This window comes from Leopardus geoffroyi, chromosome C1, assembly GCF_018350155.1.
Source record: "Leopardus geoffroyi isolate Oge1 chromosome C1, O.geoffroyi_Oge1_pat1.0, whole genome shotgun sequence".
NCBI lineage: Eukaryota > Metazoa > Chordata > Mammalia > Carnivora > Felidae > Leopardus > Leopardus geoffroyi.
In genome coordinates this window covers 61835937-61853866 of record NC_059328.1, presented here as the reverse complement: position 1 = coordinate 61853866, position 17930 = coordinate 61835937, and the positions used below count along the sequence as shown (strand labels likewise).

The following is a 17930-nucleotide window of genomic DNA, read 5'->3' as shown; positions in this document are numbered from 1 at the left end:
AAAAAAAGATGTAGAGTTAGATAGTTTATTAGAGACCATTCTTGCTTCTTAAGATAGGCATTTATTGTTACGAACTTCCCTCTTAGAACTGTTTTTGCTGCATCCCATAAGTTTTGATAGGTTGTGTTTCCATTATGATTTCTCTTAAGATACTTTTTAAAAATTTTCCTTTAACTTTCTTGGTTTCTTGGTTGTTCATAGAATGTTGTTTACTTTCTAATGTATTTATTATTTTCCAATTGTGCTTTTGTGAGTCATACCATTGTAGTGAAAGTAGTTACTTTGTATGATTTCAATCTTATTGAATTTGCTAAGACTTGTTTTGTGGCCTAACATATGGTCTGTCCTAGAAAATATTTTAGGTGCACAAGAGGAGAATATATATTCTACTGTTGTCAAATAGAAAATTCTGTATTTGTCTGTTAAGTCCATTTGGTCTCTAATATTGTTCAAATCCACTGTTTCCTTACTGATTCTCTATCTGAATTGATCTATCTATTGTTGAGAGTGGGGCTTTAAGGCCCAACTCTTATTGTATTGTTTATTTCTCCTTTTAACTCTGTGAGGTTTTGTTTTACGCATTAAGGCTCTAATTTTGGGAAATATTTACAATTGATATATATTTTTGATTTATTGATTCCTTTATCATGATATAATGCCCTTCTTTGTCTCTTCATAACATTTTTAGTTTAAAGACTGTTTAGTTTGATATAGGTATAGCCACTTTTTATTGTTGTTATTTGCTTGGAGTATCTTTTCCATCCCTTTACTCTCAGGCTATGTGTGTTTTTAAGGCTAAAGTGAGTCTCTTATAGGCAGCATATTGTTGGATCTTGTGCTTTTTGTGTCTATTCTATATCTTTTGAATGCAGGATTTAAGCCAGTTATGTTAAACTAATTATTGATAAGGACTTACTACTGCCAAGGGCTTACCACTGCCATTTTGTTTTATAGTTGTTTTGTAGATCCATTATTCCTTTTTTCCTACCTGCTGTCTTTTTCTGAAGTTTGATGTCTTTTGGCATCAGTATGATCTGATTTCTTTATCATGTTCTCTACTATAGTTACTACAGGTATTTTCCTCATGGTTACCATGAGGCTTACATAAAATATCTTAAAACTATAACACCTGTTTAAACACATAGCAACTTAACTTCCATAGAACTCCTAAGTTTTATACTTTTACTTCTCCTCACATTTAGATTATTTATGTTACAATTTATATATTTTTATATTGAACAACTAATAACACATTAGTAAAAGTTATGGTTACTTTTACTACATTCCTTTTTAAGTTTTAAACTAGGGTTGTAAATGAATTTGACACTATCATTAAAATCTTATAAACCAAGAACCATTTCAAGGAGCTTGCCACTTAGGTTTTCTTCCAGGAATTTTATGGTTTCAGTACTTATATTCTAGTATTTAATCCATTTTGATTTAATTTTTGTGTTTTGTGTAAAATAGTGCTCCAATTTAATTATTTTCCATGTTGCTGTTCAGTTTTTTCAGCATTTATTGAAGAGACTGTCCTTTCACCATCATATATTCTTGGTTCCCTTTTTGTAAAATAACTGACCATATATACCAACATTATTTCTGGGCTATTCTTTTCCATCAACCTATGTGTATACTTAATGCCAATACCATATTCTTGATTACTGCAGCTTTATAATGCAGTTTGAAATCAGCACGCCTGATGCCTCCAGCTTTGTTCTTCTCTGTCAAGATTTCTTTGGCTATTTAGGATCTTTTATAGTTTCGCCCAAATTTTGCAATTGTTTGTTCTAGTTCCGCCATTGATATTTTGATAGGGGTTGCACTGAATATGTAGATTGCTTTGGGTAGTATGGACATTTTAACAATATTAATTCTTCCAGTCCATGAACAAAGAATATCTTTTCATTTCTTTGAGTCTTTTATAGTTTCTTTCATTAATATCTTATAGTTTTAATGTGCAGGTTTTTCCCCTTTTTGTTTAAGCTTATGCCTCATATTTTACTCTTTTTGATGTGATTGTAAATGGGATGGTGTCCTTAATTTATCTTTCTGATAGTTTGTTATTATTGTACAGAAACACAACAGATTTTTGTATATGGGTCTTGTGTCCTTCAGCTTTACTGAATTCATTTATTCTAATAGTTTTTTGATGAACTATTTAGGGTTTCCTATATATAATATAATGTTGTATGCAAACAGTGACAGTTTTCTTCTTTTTCCTTTCTAATTTGAATGCTTTTTGTGTCTTTTTCTTGCCAAATTTCTCTAGGTAAGACTTCCACTATTATGCTGAATAAAGGTGACAAAAATGGGTATCCTTGTCATGTTCTTGATCTTAGAGGAAAAGCTTTCAGCTTTTTAACATCAAGTATGATGTTAGCTGTAGGCTCATCATATATGACCCTTATTATGTTGAGGTACATTTCCTCTATACCCACTCTGTTGAGAATTTTTATCATAAATGGATTTTGAATTTTGTGAATTTTTTTTTCTGTATCTATTCAGATGATCATATGACTTTTGGCCTTTGTTTTATTAATGTCGTGTATCATTTGGATTGATTTGCAGATGTTGAGCCATACTTACAATCCTGGAATAAATCCCACTTGATCATGGTGTCCAATCTTGTTAATGTGTTGTTGAATTCAGTTCGCTAATAATTTGTTGAGGATTTTGCATATATGTTCCTCAGGGATATTGGCCTGTAATTTTTTTTTTCTTGTGATGTCCTTATCTGGTTTTGGTATCAGGATAATGCTGGCTTTATAGAGTTTGGTAGAGTTTGGAAGTGTTTCTTCTTTCTTTCTTTCTTTCTTTCTTTCTTTCTTTTTCTTTCTTTCTTTCTTTCTTTTTTGGAAGAGTTTGAGATGGGTTCGTATTAATTCTACTTTAAATGTTTGGTATAAGTTTCCAGTGAAGCCATCTTGCCTTGAACTTCTGTTTGTATGGAGTTTTAAAATTACTAAATCAAATTCTGCCTACTAGTGATTGGTATGTTCAAATGTTCTGTTTTTCAAGATTCAGTCATGGAAGGTTGTATGTTGCTTTGAATGTATCCATTTATTCTTGGCTTACCTATTTGTGAGTCTTTAAATGTAGTAGTCTGTTACGACGTTTAGTGTTTCTGTGGTATCATTCATAACACCTCTTTCATTTCTGATTTTATCTGAGTACTGTCTCTTTTTTTCTTGATGAGTCTACCTAAAGTTTTGTCAGTTTTGTTTGTGTTTTCAAAGAAACAGCTCTTGGTTTCACTGACCCTTTCTATTGTCTTTTTAGTCTGTGTTTCATTTATTTCTGCTCTGATCTTTGTTATTTCCTTCCTTTTACTATTTGGAGTTCATTTGTACTTATTTTTCTAGTTCTTTGAAGTGCATGCTTAGTTTATTTGAGATTTTTATTTTTTGTTTTCTGAGGTAAGCATTTATTGTTAAGAACTTTTCTCTTAGAACTGCCTTTGCTGTATCCCATAGTCTTGGTATATTGTATATCCATTTTATTTTGACTCTATATATTTTTAACTTTATTTTTTATTTCTTCATTGACCCATTGTTTGTTCAGTAGCATGTTGTTTAGTGTCTATATATTTGTGAATTTTCCAGTTTCCTTCTTGTAATTTATTTCTAATTTTATACCATTGTCATTGGAAAAGATACTTGATATGATTTCAATCTTCTAAATTTGTTATGACTTCTATTGTGGCCTAATATATGATTTATTTTGGAGAATGTTCTATGTGCATTTGAGAAAAGTGTTCATTGTATTTCTTTTGAATGGAATGTTCTACATACATCTGTTAAGTTCATCTGGCCTAACATTTTATTTAAGGTTGATGTTTTCTTATTGATTTTCTGTCTGGATGATTTATTTATTGGTGTACTGGAGGTATGGAAGTCCTTTACTATTATTGTTTTGCTCTTTCTCCCTTTAGGTCTGTTAACATGTGTTTTATTTATTTAGGTTCTCTTATATTGGGTACATAAATATTTACAAATGATATATCTTCTTCTTGGATTGACTTCTTTATCATTATAGAATGCCTTTCTTTGTGTCTCACTACAGTAGGTTTTAAAGTCTATTTTGTCTGATATAAATATAGTTTCCCCAGCTTTCTCTTTGTTTGCATTTGAATATGTTGGTATTCATAGATTACCTTTTTCATCCCCTCACCTTCAATCTTGTATCATCTGAATTAAGTTTCTTATAGGCAGTATATAGATTTGTCTTTAAAAAAAACAATCCAGGGGCGCCTGGGTGGCGCAGTCGGTTAAGCGTCCGACTTCAGCCAGGTCACGATCTCGCGGTCCGTGAGTTCGAGCCCCGCGTCGGGCTCTGGGCTGATGGCTCAGAGCCTGGAGCCTGTTTCCGATTCTGTGTCTCCCTCTCTCTCTGCCTCTCCCCCGTTCATGCTGTGTCTCTCTCTGTCCCAAAAATAAATAAAACGTTGAAAAAAAAAAAAAACAAACAAAAACAATCCATTCTACTATTCTATGTCTTTTGGAGAATTCAGTGCATTTACATTTAAATAAATAAATAAATAAATAAATAAATAAGTTTTTGGAATAAAACTTTGCTTTTATTCATTTGTTTTTAATTTTTAAAATTTTTACTTAAATCCAAGTTAGTTAACATATAGTGTAATAATGATTTCAGGAGTAGAATTTAGTGATTTATCACTTACATATAACATACCCAGTGCTCATCCCAACAAGTGCTCTCTTTAAAGTACTTACTGACGTTTGGTTAATTGTTTTTGTGGGTTTTTCTGTTTTGTTTTGATTTGTAGTTCTGTTTTATTTTTCTTTTCTTGCTCTGTTCCTTTGTGGTGTGGTGACTTTCTCTTGTGATATGCTTAGGTTTCTTTGTCATTATCTTTTGTTTATCCCTTAGAGGTTTTGCTTGGTGGCTACCAGGAGGCTTAAATATAACAACTTAAAATAACTTATTTTTTAGTTGATTACATAAGTTTCAAAGAATTTTAAGTTTCTACATTTTTACCCTTCTCCCCCTACACACTGTTTTTGTTATCACGTTTTACATTTTTATCTTATGCATTCCTTAACTCATTCATGTAGTTACTATTACTTTTACTTCTTTTATCTTGTAACCTTCATATTATCTTTTAACCTTCATATTAGCTATATAAGTGATTAATCTACTGCCATTTCTATACATTTACCTTTACCAGTAAGAGCGGTACTTTCATGTTTTTATTGTTTTTTGTTGTCGGTAATGAATGTACTTTCTTTTCAGCATAAAATAATACCTTTGACATTTTTTGCAAGGCAAGTTTAGTGGTGATGGACTCCTTTAGCTTTTGCTTTCCTGGAAAATTATCTATTTCTCTTTCAGTTCTGAATGATGTATTCTGGTTAGAATATTCTGACTGAGAATTTTCTACTTTTGGCACTTTGAGTATATCATACCACTCCCTCTGGCCTGCAAATACCTTTGACATTTTTTGTAAGGCAAGTTTCGTCGTGATGGACGCCTTTAGCTTTTGCTTCTCTGGAAAATTATCTATTTCTCTTTCAGTTCTGAATGATGTATTCTGGTTAGAGTATTCTGACTGAGAATTTTCTACTTTTAGCACTTTGAGTATATCATACCACTCCCTCTGGCCTGCAAAGTTTCTGCTGAAAGATCTGCTGATAATGTTATGGGGGCTTCCTTGAACATACCAGGTTGTTTCACTCTTGCTGCTTTTAAAAACCTGCTTCTTCAAATTCTTCAAGGTTTTTAGCCTTGACATTTTTATTATAATGTGTCTTGGTGTGGGTCTCTTTGATTTCATCTTAGTTGGAATTCTCTGTGTCTCCTGGACCTGGATATTTCCTTTTCCAGATTAGGGAAGTTTCAACCATTACTTCTTCAAATATCATTACTGCCCCTTTCTTTCTTCATTCTTATGAGACTTCTATAATGTAAATGTTTGTCTGCTTGACATTGTCCCATAAATTCTTGAATCTGTACTTACTTTTTTTTTCATTCTTTTCTTTTTGCTGCTCTGATTAGATGAGTTCCTCTGCCCTGTGTTTGAATTCACCGATCCTTTCTTCTGCTTCATCTGGTCAGTTATTGAATCCCTCTAGGATATTTTCGGTGTAGTTACTGAATTCTTCTGATTGGAACTTTCTTATATTTTCTATTTGTTGAAGTTCTCACCATGTTAATCCATTTTTTCTCCTGAGTTTGATTAGCCTTTTTGTGACCAATTCTCTGAACTTTGTCAGGTAAATTATTTGTCTCCATTTTATTAATGTTTCCTCTCCTACGCCCCAATGTTTTATCTTATTCTTTCATTTGGAAAATATTCCTGTTTCTATATTTTGCTTGACTCCCTGTATTGGTTTCTACAGATTAGATGAAATAGCTACCTCTTCTTGTCTTGGAGGATTGGTCTTGTGTGAGATATGAACCTTATTTTTCAACCCTGCCCTAGCTCTTGGTTGTCTTTCACACCTTTGTGATTGTTCAAAGAGCCTATTTTATGTAGTTTCCAGTAGTTGAGTGTGTGCCAAGACCAGTCAGTGTCCAAAAGGGGAGAATTTCCTTCAATACCTAGGTTCAGCCTGATTGGAAGTCAGACCCTCAGGCAGCAGCTTTTAATTTTTTTTTTTTTTTTAGTGTTTATTTATTTATTTTGAGAGAGAGAGAGAGAGAGAGAGAGAGAGAGAGAGAGAATGAGTAGGGGAGGGACAGAGAGAGAGGGAGAGAAAGAAAGAATTCCAAGCAGGCTTGCTCCATGCTGCTAGTGCAGAGCCAGATGTAGGGTTCGAACTCATAAACTGTGAGATTATGACCTGAGCTAAAATCAAGAGTCAGATGCTTAACCTACTGAGCTACCCAGGTGCCACTCAGACAGTAGCTTTTAAAGAACGCAAATATATACTTTACTATGTACTGCAATCATAAGTTCTGCTAAGCCCTTGAGCCTGGTGATCTGGACATAGTCCCTGGTAGCACTGGCAACAATATTGACTCTAGATGAATATACAAGTTCCTTTCTGGGAGATACATGTAAGTTGTAGTGAGTCAGAGGGAGAAGGCAAAGATGGCATACCTAACCTGTATTCCCTGAGAGAGCTTCCATGGCCTTTAGATGTGTGCCAAGCCTACAATCTGCCCTTGTGTCTGAAACTCCATGACTAGCAAGTAAGTCTCTTTTACAAAAAGTCTGGGGATGTGTTTCTGTCTGTTATCTGTGTAGTGTTCTGTGGATTCTAATCTGCCAAGAATTGTCTCTCTGATTGTTATAGTCTCTTGAGACCCAGGAATACAAGCTCATCTCCCAACCCCCAGCCACCAGATCCTGGTGACCAAAGGGTGTCCCCTGGGCAGCAGCCATAGAAACCAAGGCATCAAGGGATAAGGGACTTGTATGAAAGCTTACTTTGAGAGATGCTAGTGCTCTGGTAGAGCATGGGGGAGTGGGCATGAAGTTGGTATCCTTCCTCCAGGTCTCAAGAAATGTTTACAGTCAATCCTTAAATTGTCTTTAATTAGAAGACTGCCCTTCAGGCTGAATCTATATAGCCTGAAGCTAATAGGTCTCTTTAACAGAAAGATTGAACTCCTGTATCTGTTGCTTTGTGCTGTGATCTGGGTGTGGTACTGTTTAAGAGCTTTTACTCCATTTGTTACATTCCTGTGGGACCCATGAGTATAAGCCCTACAGGTTATGAGAACCAGTCAATATAGAGATGCCCCCTGAAAGCAACTGCAAAAATTAGGGCACCAGAAAAGGGTATATGCTCCTTTCTGGAAGATACTAACTAAACTAACCAAACTAAACTAACTAAACTAAAGCTAACTGAACTAAAGCAGAGGGAGAGTGCAAAGATTATATCCACTGCCCTTAATTCTCTCAGGACTTCTAAAGACGTTCCTATAATTGTGCTAAACCAGAAACCTGCCCCTCAGGCCAAATCTCCTGGAAAAGGAAATAGCCTCTTGTTTAGAAAGATGGGCAGTGTGTTTCAGTGTGCTATCTGTTCAATGCCCTGGGATTTGTAGTCTGCCAAGAACTTTCTCTTCAATTGTTATAGTCTCATGGGACCTAAGAACTCAGGTCCACCTTTATCTCCATAGCCAGGTGATCAAGGGACATCCATTAGGTGGCAACTATAAAAACCATGTCACTAGATATAAAAACTGGAGCACCAGATATGTGTAGAAGCTGCCCTCTGGGATATACTGGTGTTCTGGAATGCAGTAGAAAGAAAGTACAAAGATGGCATCCACCAAAAAAAGGAAAGAAATAGAAAAGAAGAAAAAGGAAAGGAAAGAAGCATTAAGGATGACATCACAGGAAAGGGGGTTGGGGAAAGATGGCATCTTTCAGCTTTAGCAAGGGAGGGGGCATGCAGGAAGAGGTCATCCACTAGCCTCTGATACTGGAGAGTAATCCAATAGGTCCCTGCCCCTCAGACCCAGTGTTTTAGAATTAGGAAATGAGTCTCTTCCACCAGAAGTCTGGCCAGTTTCCAAAGGACCACTTCTGCATTGCGCCCTGGGGTGAGTGAGTCTGCATGTATACCATTTAAAAGCTGTTCAAGAGGATAACTCAGAATGGTTTGTCTGACAGGTCATAGATCCCAGTTTCTTTACGGCCAGTTATCGGAGCTTTGCTAGTTTCTGTGCTGGTGTTAAATTTACTTGATTTTTGTCATCTTTCATTCCTTACGTTGGTATCTGCACATTTGGTTAAACAGTCTCCTTTTCCAGACTTTATAGATTCACTTTGACAGAGAAACTTCCCTAGACAGCTCAGACTGGGTGTCTGGATATGACTGCTGATAATGTCGTTGGACTGTCCCTAGACAGCTGGACTGGGTGTGGTGACTGCTTTTAGGGTCTATTTTGGGGGAGGCAACTATTCTAGCTCTGAGGGTGTACCACTGGCTTAGAAGAGCTATACAGAACTGCTGGGTTTGTTTCCTGCCCAAGTGAGATTGTAGTGTAGGCTCTGTGGTTGCCTGGATCAGGCTCTGGTTAGATTTACTAGTTGGTTGGGATTTGGTAGTATACTCTGCAGTAGTTTGAATTAGTTTCTCTGCCCTAGCAGGACAGTAGAATAGGAGTCAGGACCTGCCCATCTCGTTATTTGGGGATCTGAATCAGGCAAGAGTGTGAGTGAATATCCTAGTCAGGTGAGGCTTCCAGTTTTGCTCCGCAGACAAGGAAAGTCATGAGCTCTATTCTCTACTCATGTGCCACTATAAGTAAAGCTATGGGGTGGGCTACACAGCTTCTTGTGTGCTCTGGTAAGATTCTGTGGTTGGGCAGGCTGAAGCCTGTATTCAGCAATGAGTGGTATCAGAAATTAATTTCCTTGCCCAGGTGTAGTGGGAGAAGCAGCTCCAAAGAAGTAAGGCTCTTTGTGGCCCCAAACTGCCCCACACTGCAAGTTCCCTGGCTGAACAGGACTACTCACTTTCCTCAGGGGTCAGTCAGCATTACCTGCCTGCCCCTTGTTTTTGCTAGGTCACAGAGAGGCTTCTGAGTATTCTCACCATCCCTTCCTGTCGGGGGGGGGGGGGGGCAGGAATCATGCTTTGCAGCATGTGGGTTATGACTGCTCTCCTGTGCGTGGACCCACCTTAGACAACTCCTCAATTTTTCTAAATAGGCTTTCCCATTGGGAGAGGCCAGGAACTACAGTGAGCAGTAGAGAAGCTATGAATTAACTCCCTTAATTGGGCAAAGCAGGGGAACTATCTATACTGGGTGCTACATTTACTCTGGGGGTGATCAGCTCTGCTCATATACCTCTCAGCTTGAGCATTGCTAGTGTTCCCTTACTGCCAGATGATGCCAGGAGCCATGCTCTAAAGTGGTGGGGCTATGACTTAGCTCTTTGGCATGAGCGTACCAGCCTCCAGGGCCGGCAAACCTCCTTGTCTGACTGACTGCCTAAATGAGGCAAACCTGTACCCTGCCAGGTCCTTGATCATATTGTGCCACTGACTTGATTCTGCAAATGAGCAAAAACATTGTTTGGGACTACCATTTGGGCTCTGCAGGTAGGAATTCAGTCTGCCAGGATTCCAGTGCTGGTCCCACCCTGCTTTGTCACAATCAGATTCCCAGTAGTTGAGCACCACAGACTCCCCTGTAATCCCCATAGGGTAAGACCAGAATAGGGGCTTCCACAAAGTGACCCACAAACACTACAGAGGCTGGATGTTACCCCTGGGCTCTCTTACCCACTGAAAGAGCTGTAGGCTCAGGGGAGACCTCTCAGTGTGGTGCTGCACTGGTCTAAAGGAAAAGGATTGCTGTTCACATATAGCCACTCCTTTTACCTTTCTAACGCATTCTGTCGTGGTCTTTGTGGTATATTGGGAGATGTGATTCAGCTTTTCCTTTTGTTCTAGGATTCTCTCAATGGTGTTTTGTCCATGAATAGTTGTTAGTCATTCTTGCGTGGGAGAACAAAGTCAAGAATGACATCTGTCACTTACATTTACATATGTATGAATACATTTATATGTATATAAAATTCTTGTTTGAAAGATTTTTTCCTCCTCTCTTTAGTACTTTGTGTCATAGTAGTGCTTGTTGACCTCAGTTGTTTCTGCTGAAAAGTCAGCAGTTAATCTTATTCAGGTTCCCTTGTGCATGACTAGTCCTTTTTCTTCTGCTGTTTTCAGGATTTTCCCTTTGTGTTTTTTTTTTTTCCTTTGTTTTTGCATTTCTACTATTTTACTATGATGTGTCTGGATGTGTTTATAATGTGTTTATTGTACTTTTAGGTTTTTTTTTTTTTTTTTTTAGCTCTTGGATGTATAATGTTTTACATCAGATTTCAGAATGTTTTAACACTTCTAATATTTTTTTCCTGTGTTTTTTCTCATTTTCCTCTTCTATCTCCCATTATTCATATGTTGATGGACTTAATTGTACTCCACATTTCTTTGTGGGTCTATTCATCTGTCTTCATTATTTTCTGTTTATCAGCATAATCTTTATCTCTTCAAGTTTTCTGATTTTTTTCCTTTTTCCAATTAAAGTCTGTTGAACTACTGTAGCAAAACTTTCAGTTAGTATACTTTTCAACTGCAGAATTTCCATTTGGTTCTGTTTTATAATTTCTGTGTCTTTATTAATAATCTCTATTTGAAAAAGCCTTGTCGGGGCGCCTGGGTGGCGCAGTCGGTTGGGCGTCCGACTTCAGCCAGGTCACGATCTCGCGGTCCGTGAGTTCGAGCCCCGCGTCAGGCTCTGGGCTGATGGCTCGGAGCCTGGAGCCTGTTTCCGATTCTGTGTCTCCCTCTCTCTCTGCCCCTCCCCCATTCATGCTCTGTCTCTCTCTGTCCCAAAAATAAATAAAAAAAACGTTGAAAAAAAAAATTTTTAAGAAAAAGCCTTGTCATTATACATTTCTTTGCTTATTTGAGGCTTATTTCCTTTAAACATATTTATAATAGTTGCCTTGAAGTGTTTATCTGTTATGTTTGTCATTTGTACCCTTTTAAAGGCAGTTTCAAAGGCCTACTCTTTGGTTACACTTTTGTTTTTCTTTACCTGTCTCATAAGTTTTTGTTGAAAACTGGACATTTAAAAAAAATTCTAATGTTTATTTTTGAGAGAGAGAGAGAGAGAGAGAGAGAAATGGAGTGTGAGCAGGGGAGAGGCAGAGAGAAAGGGAAACACAGAATCTGAAGTAGGCTCCAGGCTCTGAGGTGTCAGCACAGAGCCTGATGCAGGGCTCGAACCCACAAAACCGTGAGATCATGACCTTTGCCAAAGTCAGATGCTTAACTAACTGAGCCACCCAGGTGCCCCCAAAACTGGACATTTTATTTATTTATTTATTTATTTATTTATTTATTTATTTATTTATATTTTTATTTTAAAAATTTTTTTTATAACGTTTATTTATTTTTGAGACAGAGAGAGACAGAGCATGAGCAGGGGAGGGGCAGAGAGAGAGAGAGGGAGACACAGAATCAGAAGCAGGCTCCAGGCTCCGAGCTGCCAGCACAGAGCCCGATGCAGGGCTCGAACCCACGGACTGTGAGATCATGACCTGAGCTGAAGTCGGACGCTTAACCGACTGAGCCACCCATGCGCCCCAAAACTGGACATTTTAAATAGTATATTGTAACCACCCTTGTTACTGAACATCTCACCCAGGCCTTATTTATTTGTTTAATAACTTGGGTAAACCATTTTAGTAAATTTTATTTCCCTTGCACTGTGGAGCCTCTGATATTTCTCCTTAGAGGGCAAACCTTTAGCCAGGTGCGGTCACCATTGACATGACAGTGATAATAGTAGGGCTTGCTTTGATCGTCTCTTTTTCTGATTTCTCTGTTAAGCCGTTCTGAACTCCTTTGATGTCACAACTATTACTAGCTTTCATTAGTTGCCAGCTGACTGCTCTATTGTTTTCAGAAATTCCCTGGAAAATAAATTGTTCCATAGTGTGATCTTTTAAAAGTGGGTTCTTTATAAAAGTAATCTTTGAGGCCAGGTTTTACAGTTTGTTCAGATCCCAGAAGGGCTTTTCTTAGCTGTCCCCTCTCCTGGTTCTCTCTGGTAAATCTCAAGATGGTTTACAGTTTACCTTGCTACTCTCTTGGAGGTACCCGCTCCTTTTAATTGTTTATCACTTGCTGAGGGCAAGGGCTCTCAGGGTTCCAGTATTCTCTACCTATTGCACCTGGGTTAGAGCTTCTGCCTTATAAGTGAATTCTGAGAGGAGGAAGGAAGTCCAAGATCTCCCAGACATTCTTGCTTGGAATAGATTCTCTAAAACATGGATCCAGGCTATGGTATTTCTTGGAATGATACTGTAGGCCTCAACTGGGACCAGCTGGGGAAGGGATCCTGTGTTTTCTTGACTTGTTACATTTGTAAGTGAGCAGAAGTAATTAGTACAAGTGCTGCTTGAAATTCTTAAATGATAGTTGTATCCCTTTGTCTTCATGTTTTTCACTTCCAGGGGCTGGAGTAACATATTGGATATGTGGGTTGCCGACAGTGTCTCTGATAGTGGTGAGGGAAGGTTGAATGACTTTAGCAGAGCAGAGCTGCGCCACCAACTTACTCTAGTCATCATTAGAGCAAAGTTAACTTTTACATTATTTAAGCCATTATACGTTTTATTCTCTTAATATATTTTACCCTAATTTGTAGATCATCAATGAAAGTATTTTGCATGAAGAAATGAATAGATGGAGCTCACTTTAAAAATTTGAAAAATGGAAAAAAATGCTTTCCTTTTAGTTTTGTTTTACCGCTGCTAATTAATAATAATGGTAACTGTAAACTTCCTACTTCGTCCATCATTTTAATTCAAATGACTTTACAATTTCATCAAATAGAATAAATGTTACTGGTTTTTTGGTAAATTGTCTCCATGATATTGAAGTAGTGTACTTTGATATCCTCTCTTACAAAAATTTTAAAGTAAAGATTGGCTGTTAAATTTTATCTAATACCTTTTCTGCATCTGTTTGTATACATAGACATGTGTCTTCCATTAATTTGCTTATATAATGAGCTTTGTAATAGTTGATCATATTGTTCTTATTCTTTCCTTATATTGCTGGATCTTTTCATCAATATTTAGAATTTTTACATCTGTATTCAAAGCTGAGATTGGTCTATGGTTTTCTTTTTATTGCCTTATTAGACTGACTAGGACTTCCAGTGCAATGATGAGTAGGTTGGGTGAGAGAGGACATTCTTCCCTTGTTTTTGATCTTACAGGGGAAATATTTAGTATTTTACAATTAAGTTTTATATTAGTTTGTTGATGCCATTTATCAGATAATATTTTGGACATATTGGTTTAAACAAAATTAAAATTAATCTCCTCTTTTTCTTTTACATTTTTTACTGTGACTAATAGAAAACTTAAAATTATTTGATGGCATACATTGTATTATGTTGGACAGTACTGCTCTAGAGTAATTTTTATAGATGGAGATAGAGTTACTTCTTTACTGGAGAAGAATAATAAAAAGAGTTCATAATGGTTACCTTATATTTCTGTAGATAACTTTGTCATGTTCTCCTTGCCATTATATTACAAAATACATAGCCAGACATGAGTACAGAACTGTTTGTGGATCCATATCACCAGAGATTTCTCAGCACCCATTCATCCCTTGATGAATGATGATGAGTAAACTTTAGTGCCTAAGTAGTTTTTTATGTAGTATTAATATGAAAACAAATATTACATTAAAGTTAGCAGCATGTTTTCTAAAGATGTAAGTGAATTCATGAGTAGTTTTCTTTCTTTTTTTTTTAATGGCAAAAAAACTAAATGAAAGTTTCCTCCCTGCCCCCACCCCCCAACCCACTCTTATATTCAGCCCCTTGTTGCATAAAAAGCATCAGGAGAAATTCATTGGTGAATGTTTAACAAAGTGGACTTTTATACCTAAAGGATATGAAGACAGTCTCTTTAAGCATCTCTTTCTTCAGCCTGAAACTAATAGAACAGGAAAACTTGCACATTGGAAACATGTAAGTATGGTTAGTTTATTACTTACCTTTAAATATTTTTATTTAAGATACTATAGTTGTAATTTATGTGTCAATAGTAAAAGTTTCTTCATTCCCTTTTAAATATTCTCATTATATTGTTAATATTCTGCCTGAGGTTTTCTTGATGTAAGAAAAGTCATATGATAACAAAGTACAAATATAATTTTGTGGTACATTATTCTTATCACAACCATTTTATAATTTTATGCCTTGCATATATATTTTCTCATATCACCTATTGCAAATAGTTATTAATAGTAATGTAAAATATCTTCATAGCAGTTGAAAACAAAGAAATATTTAGTTTATTGAAAACTAATGATACTATATGTAGTATAATATTCAGTGTTTTATGATAAATTATGTCTTGCTTTGAGGACACATTGGAAATAGAAACTTATTTATTGACTGCCTACTGCTGTCGGGTGCTCTTCTAGATATTTTGCATGTGTTCTGTAATTTATTCTCCACAGCACTGTAAGATAGGTGTTTTCATGTCATTTTTATAAAGAGGAAAACTAAGGCTTTTACAGGTTAACTAACTTACCAAAAGCCACACATTTGAGTGACATTGCTAAGACTTAACTCCAGGTCTTCTGACACCAGAGTTTGTGCAAAAAAACACAAACTTTTTTTTTTTTTTTATCTTTAGAAGTTTTTTTTTTTTGACATTAAATAATGGTAGAAATGAAGACTTGACATTCTAGTATAATTACTAGATCAAACTTATAATAATGTGTAATGCACTGTTTGTGATAAATAAACCCCTTCACATGTAGACCTGTTTCTAAGTAACTTGCACTATAAATATTTCCATTTTATTAACATGATTAGAAAAGACTACAAAAGGTGCAGACTGTCATTTGTCTGATTTCAGTGTTATTGAGGACATGTGTTTTAGAAGTAGCAGAGGAATATCTTCAAGCCCTTAAAACCCACAGAAATTATCCATTGAATAAAAATATAGATTTAAAAGGCCAATATATCCTATTCAAAACTTTTTCCTCAGTAGCACACAGTGCCGACTATATTCATTTGCTCTAGATGAGATGCTTTATAAAAGTATAAAGTTCATATGAAGTGTCTTTTGACCCTCTATATAGAATATAAACTCACTGGTTTCAGGCATGTCACATGCTTTTTTATGTGCTTTATGCAGAGGAGACTTTCATTGAATGTTGTATATAACCAATTTGGATATATATTTATAAAGTACTTGCACACTCATGTACAGATATATGTATATACACATAGTCATATATCCATATGCAAAGTCTAATATACATACATGGATATGTATTGTATTATGGCAAATGACTATGTGCATAAACAGGAATTAAATATTCATATTGTAGAGGTATTTTATTTAATATCTGTGAAGTTACATAGAATATATCATTGTCAGGTCTTTGGAAGTATTTTAAATGTTAAGAAATTTGGGGATATATATTCATTATAAGGAGTTTTCTAAAGCTGTTAATATTGATAATTTTGCTAACCACATCACAATTAATGTTATTAAGAACTATTCTTTCATAGTCTATAAATATGTACATTGTCTGATGATTTTTCACTGTTTATAGCTACTATTCATAAGACATTATAGAAGTTGTCTTCAGCTCAATTTCTTAGAGTAATTGAAATGATCCTTAATCATAAGATTCATCTTTGAATCTTTACTTCTTCTGTGTAAAATTGTTGTTCCATCTTCTGGTGGCTTCTTTTGTAGTCTCTTCAGCTCACTTATGTGGTGTACTATTCTTCTGTTATTTTTGTATCTTGTCATTAGTGACTTGGCAATTGGTCAAGTAGAAACTATAGTAAGAAAAAGTGATGCCATAGAGTGCTTAAGAGAACCTAGGATCCAAGAAACATTAAAAAGATTAAGAAGTAGGGAAAAGAGGAGGTAATAAAATAACACTATTTAATACTGGGAGTTCATTTTAAAAAAATGCTGTGAGCAGAATAATGGAAAGGATCAGTCAAGAGTGGAATTAAAGTTTTAGTAATTAGATAAGTAACTAATGTCTGTTTTTCTTCTGTTTGAGGCTGAAATGTGCTTGGTCCAAAAAGCATAAAACTTCCTGTATTCATGGTAACCTAAAATGGAGAGAGCCAGAAGAGTGAGTTCAAGTTACATTTATTTAGGAAATGCTATGCCGCAAAGCCAGCATTTAAGGTGCACACTTAAGCTGTTAAAGGAGATATAGAACCAAAAGCCAGGATTCATGAGTAAGGACTCTGATTAAAAAAAAAAAAAAAAAAAGTGGATCAGAGGAAATTGAGGTTCTGGAACAATTGCTAGAGACATTATTTATCGATGGCTCACAGTCAACAGGTGGCCATTCCTCTTGAAGAATTGGCCGACAGAAATACAGACCTATGGTGGTCAATGAGATCAAGTTTTAGGGAAACATATTATTATAATGGATTTTAGGGAAATTTAGATACTATTGTGATGGATTTTGCTGAGACACCCAAAAATGTTTGAAATTTGCTTTGGCATAGTCAACCCTTTTCCTCAAAGGTTACTGAGGTAACTGAATTAGGTTACTGAAAATGTATGTATAGGGAGTAATAGCAAACAGAGAAGTTTCTTTTTTTTAATGCTTATTTATTTATTTTGAGAGAGAGAGAGAGAGAGAGAGAGAGAGAGAGAGAGAAGGGTGAGGGGCAGACAGAGAGGAAGAGAGAGAATCCCAAAAAGACTCCATGCTTTCAGTGCAGAGCCTGACATGGGGTTCTTCAAGGGGCTTGTTAGGATGTGGGGCTCAAAGTGGGGCTCGACCTCAGGAACTGTGAGTTCATGACCTGAGCTGAAATCAAGAGTTGGACACTTAAGTGAATGAGCCACCCAGGTGCCCTGAACAAAACAGTTTCTAACTGGATTTGCCTGAAATTCCATTGCAAAACTTTAGTAACCTGGACTAGAGTATGAGATATTCTTCATTATTTATGCTTTGTTTGCTTTGTGGTATTATTTCACTTATTTCCTATATTGCAAACATGAATTTTAGAATAGCTATAATATGAAAGAAAGTCACACCCTTTGTAGCCAAAAGGAAAGAGATTCAGAGGAGAGGAAAGCAATTTGCTACATATTTATCTCAGAGGCAGCTTAGCTGCTTCCTTTCCTCCTGCTCCCGCACCTTCACATCTGAAGCTTCCTTAAGTGCTTTAGTCATATGTTGTTAGGAAGGAGGGAAAACATCTAAAAGGTAAAAAAGAGTGATGGTCAGGAACCTTAACTCTTCCAACCTCATGGAAAGTAAGAACAAGTCTATCTTGTAGATACCGATCTTTGACAGCCTACCTCCTAGATACATGATCTAATTGTTTTTTCTTAGAACTTCAATAACACCTTGCCTTCTTGAAGCATGAAGTTTGGAATGTCATACCCTTTGTCTTCACTCATTTTCTGG

At 36.1% G+C, this 17930-nt stretch overlaps 1 protein-coding gene across 1 annotated transcript in view; it reads left to right on the top strand.

The window, feature by feature from the left end:
* The window catches only part of LRRIQ3 (leucine rich repeats and IQ motif containing 3), a 222684-nt gene that overhangs the window by 115994 nt on the left and 88760 nt on the right, over positions 1 to 17930 (top strand). Inside the window, exon 5 of the mRNA XM_045477858.1 lies at positions 14334 to 14487. Within this exon, the coding sequence (XP_045333814.1) occupies positions 14334 to 14487 (154 nt within the window). The remainder of the gene's footprint in view (positions 1 to 14333; positions 14488 to 17930) is intronic.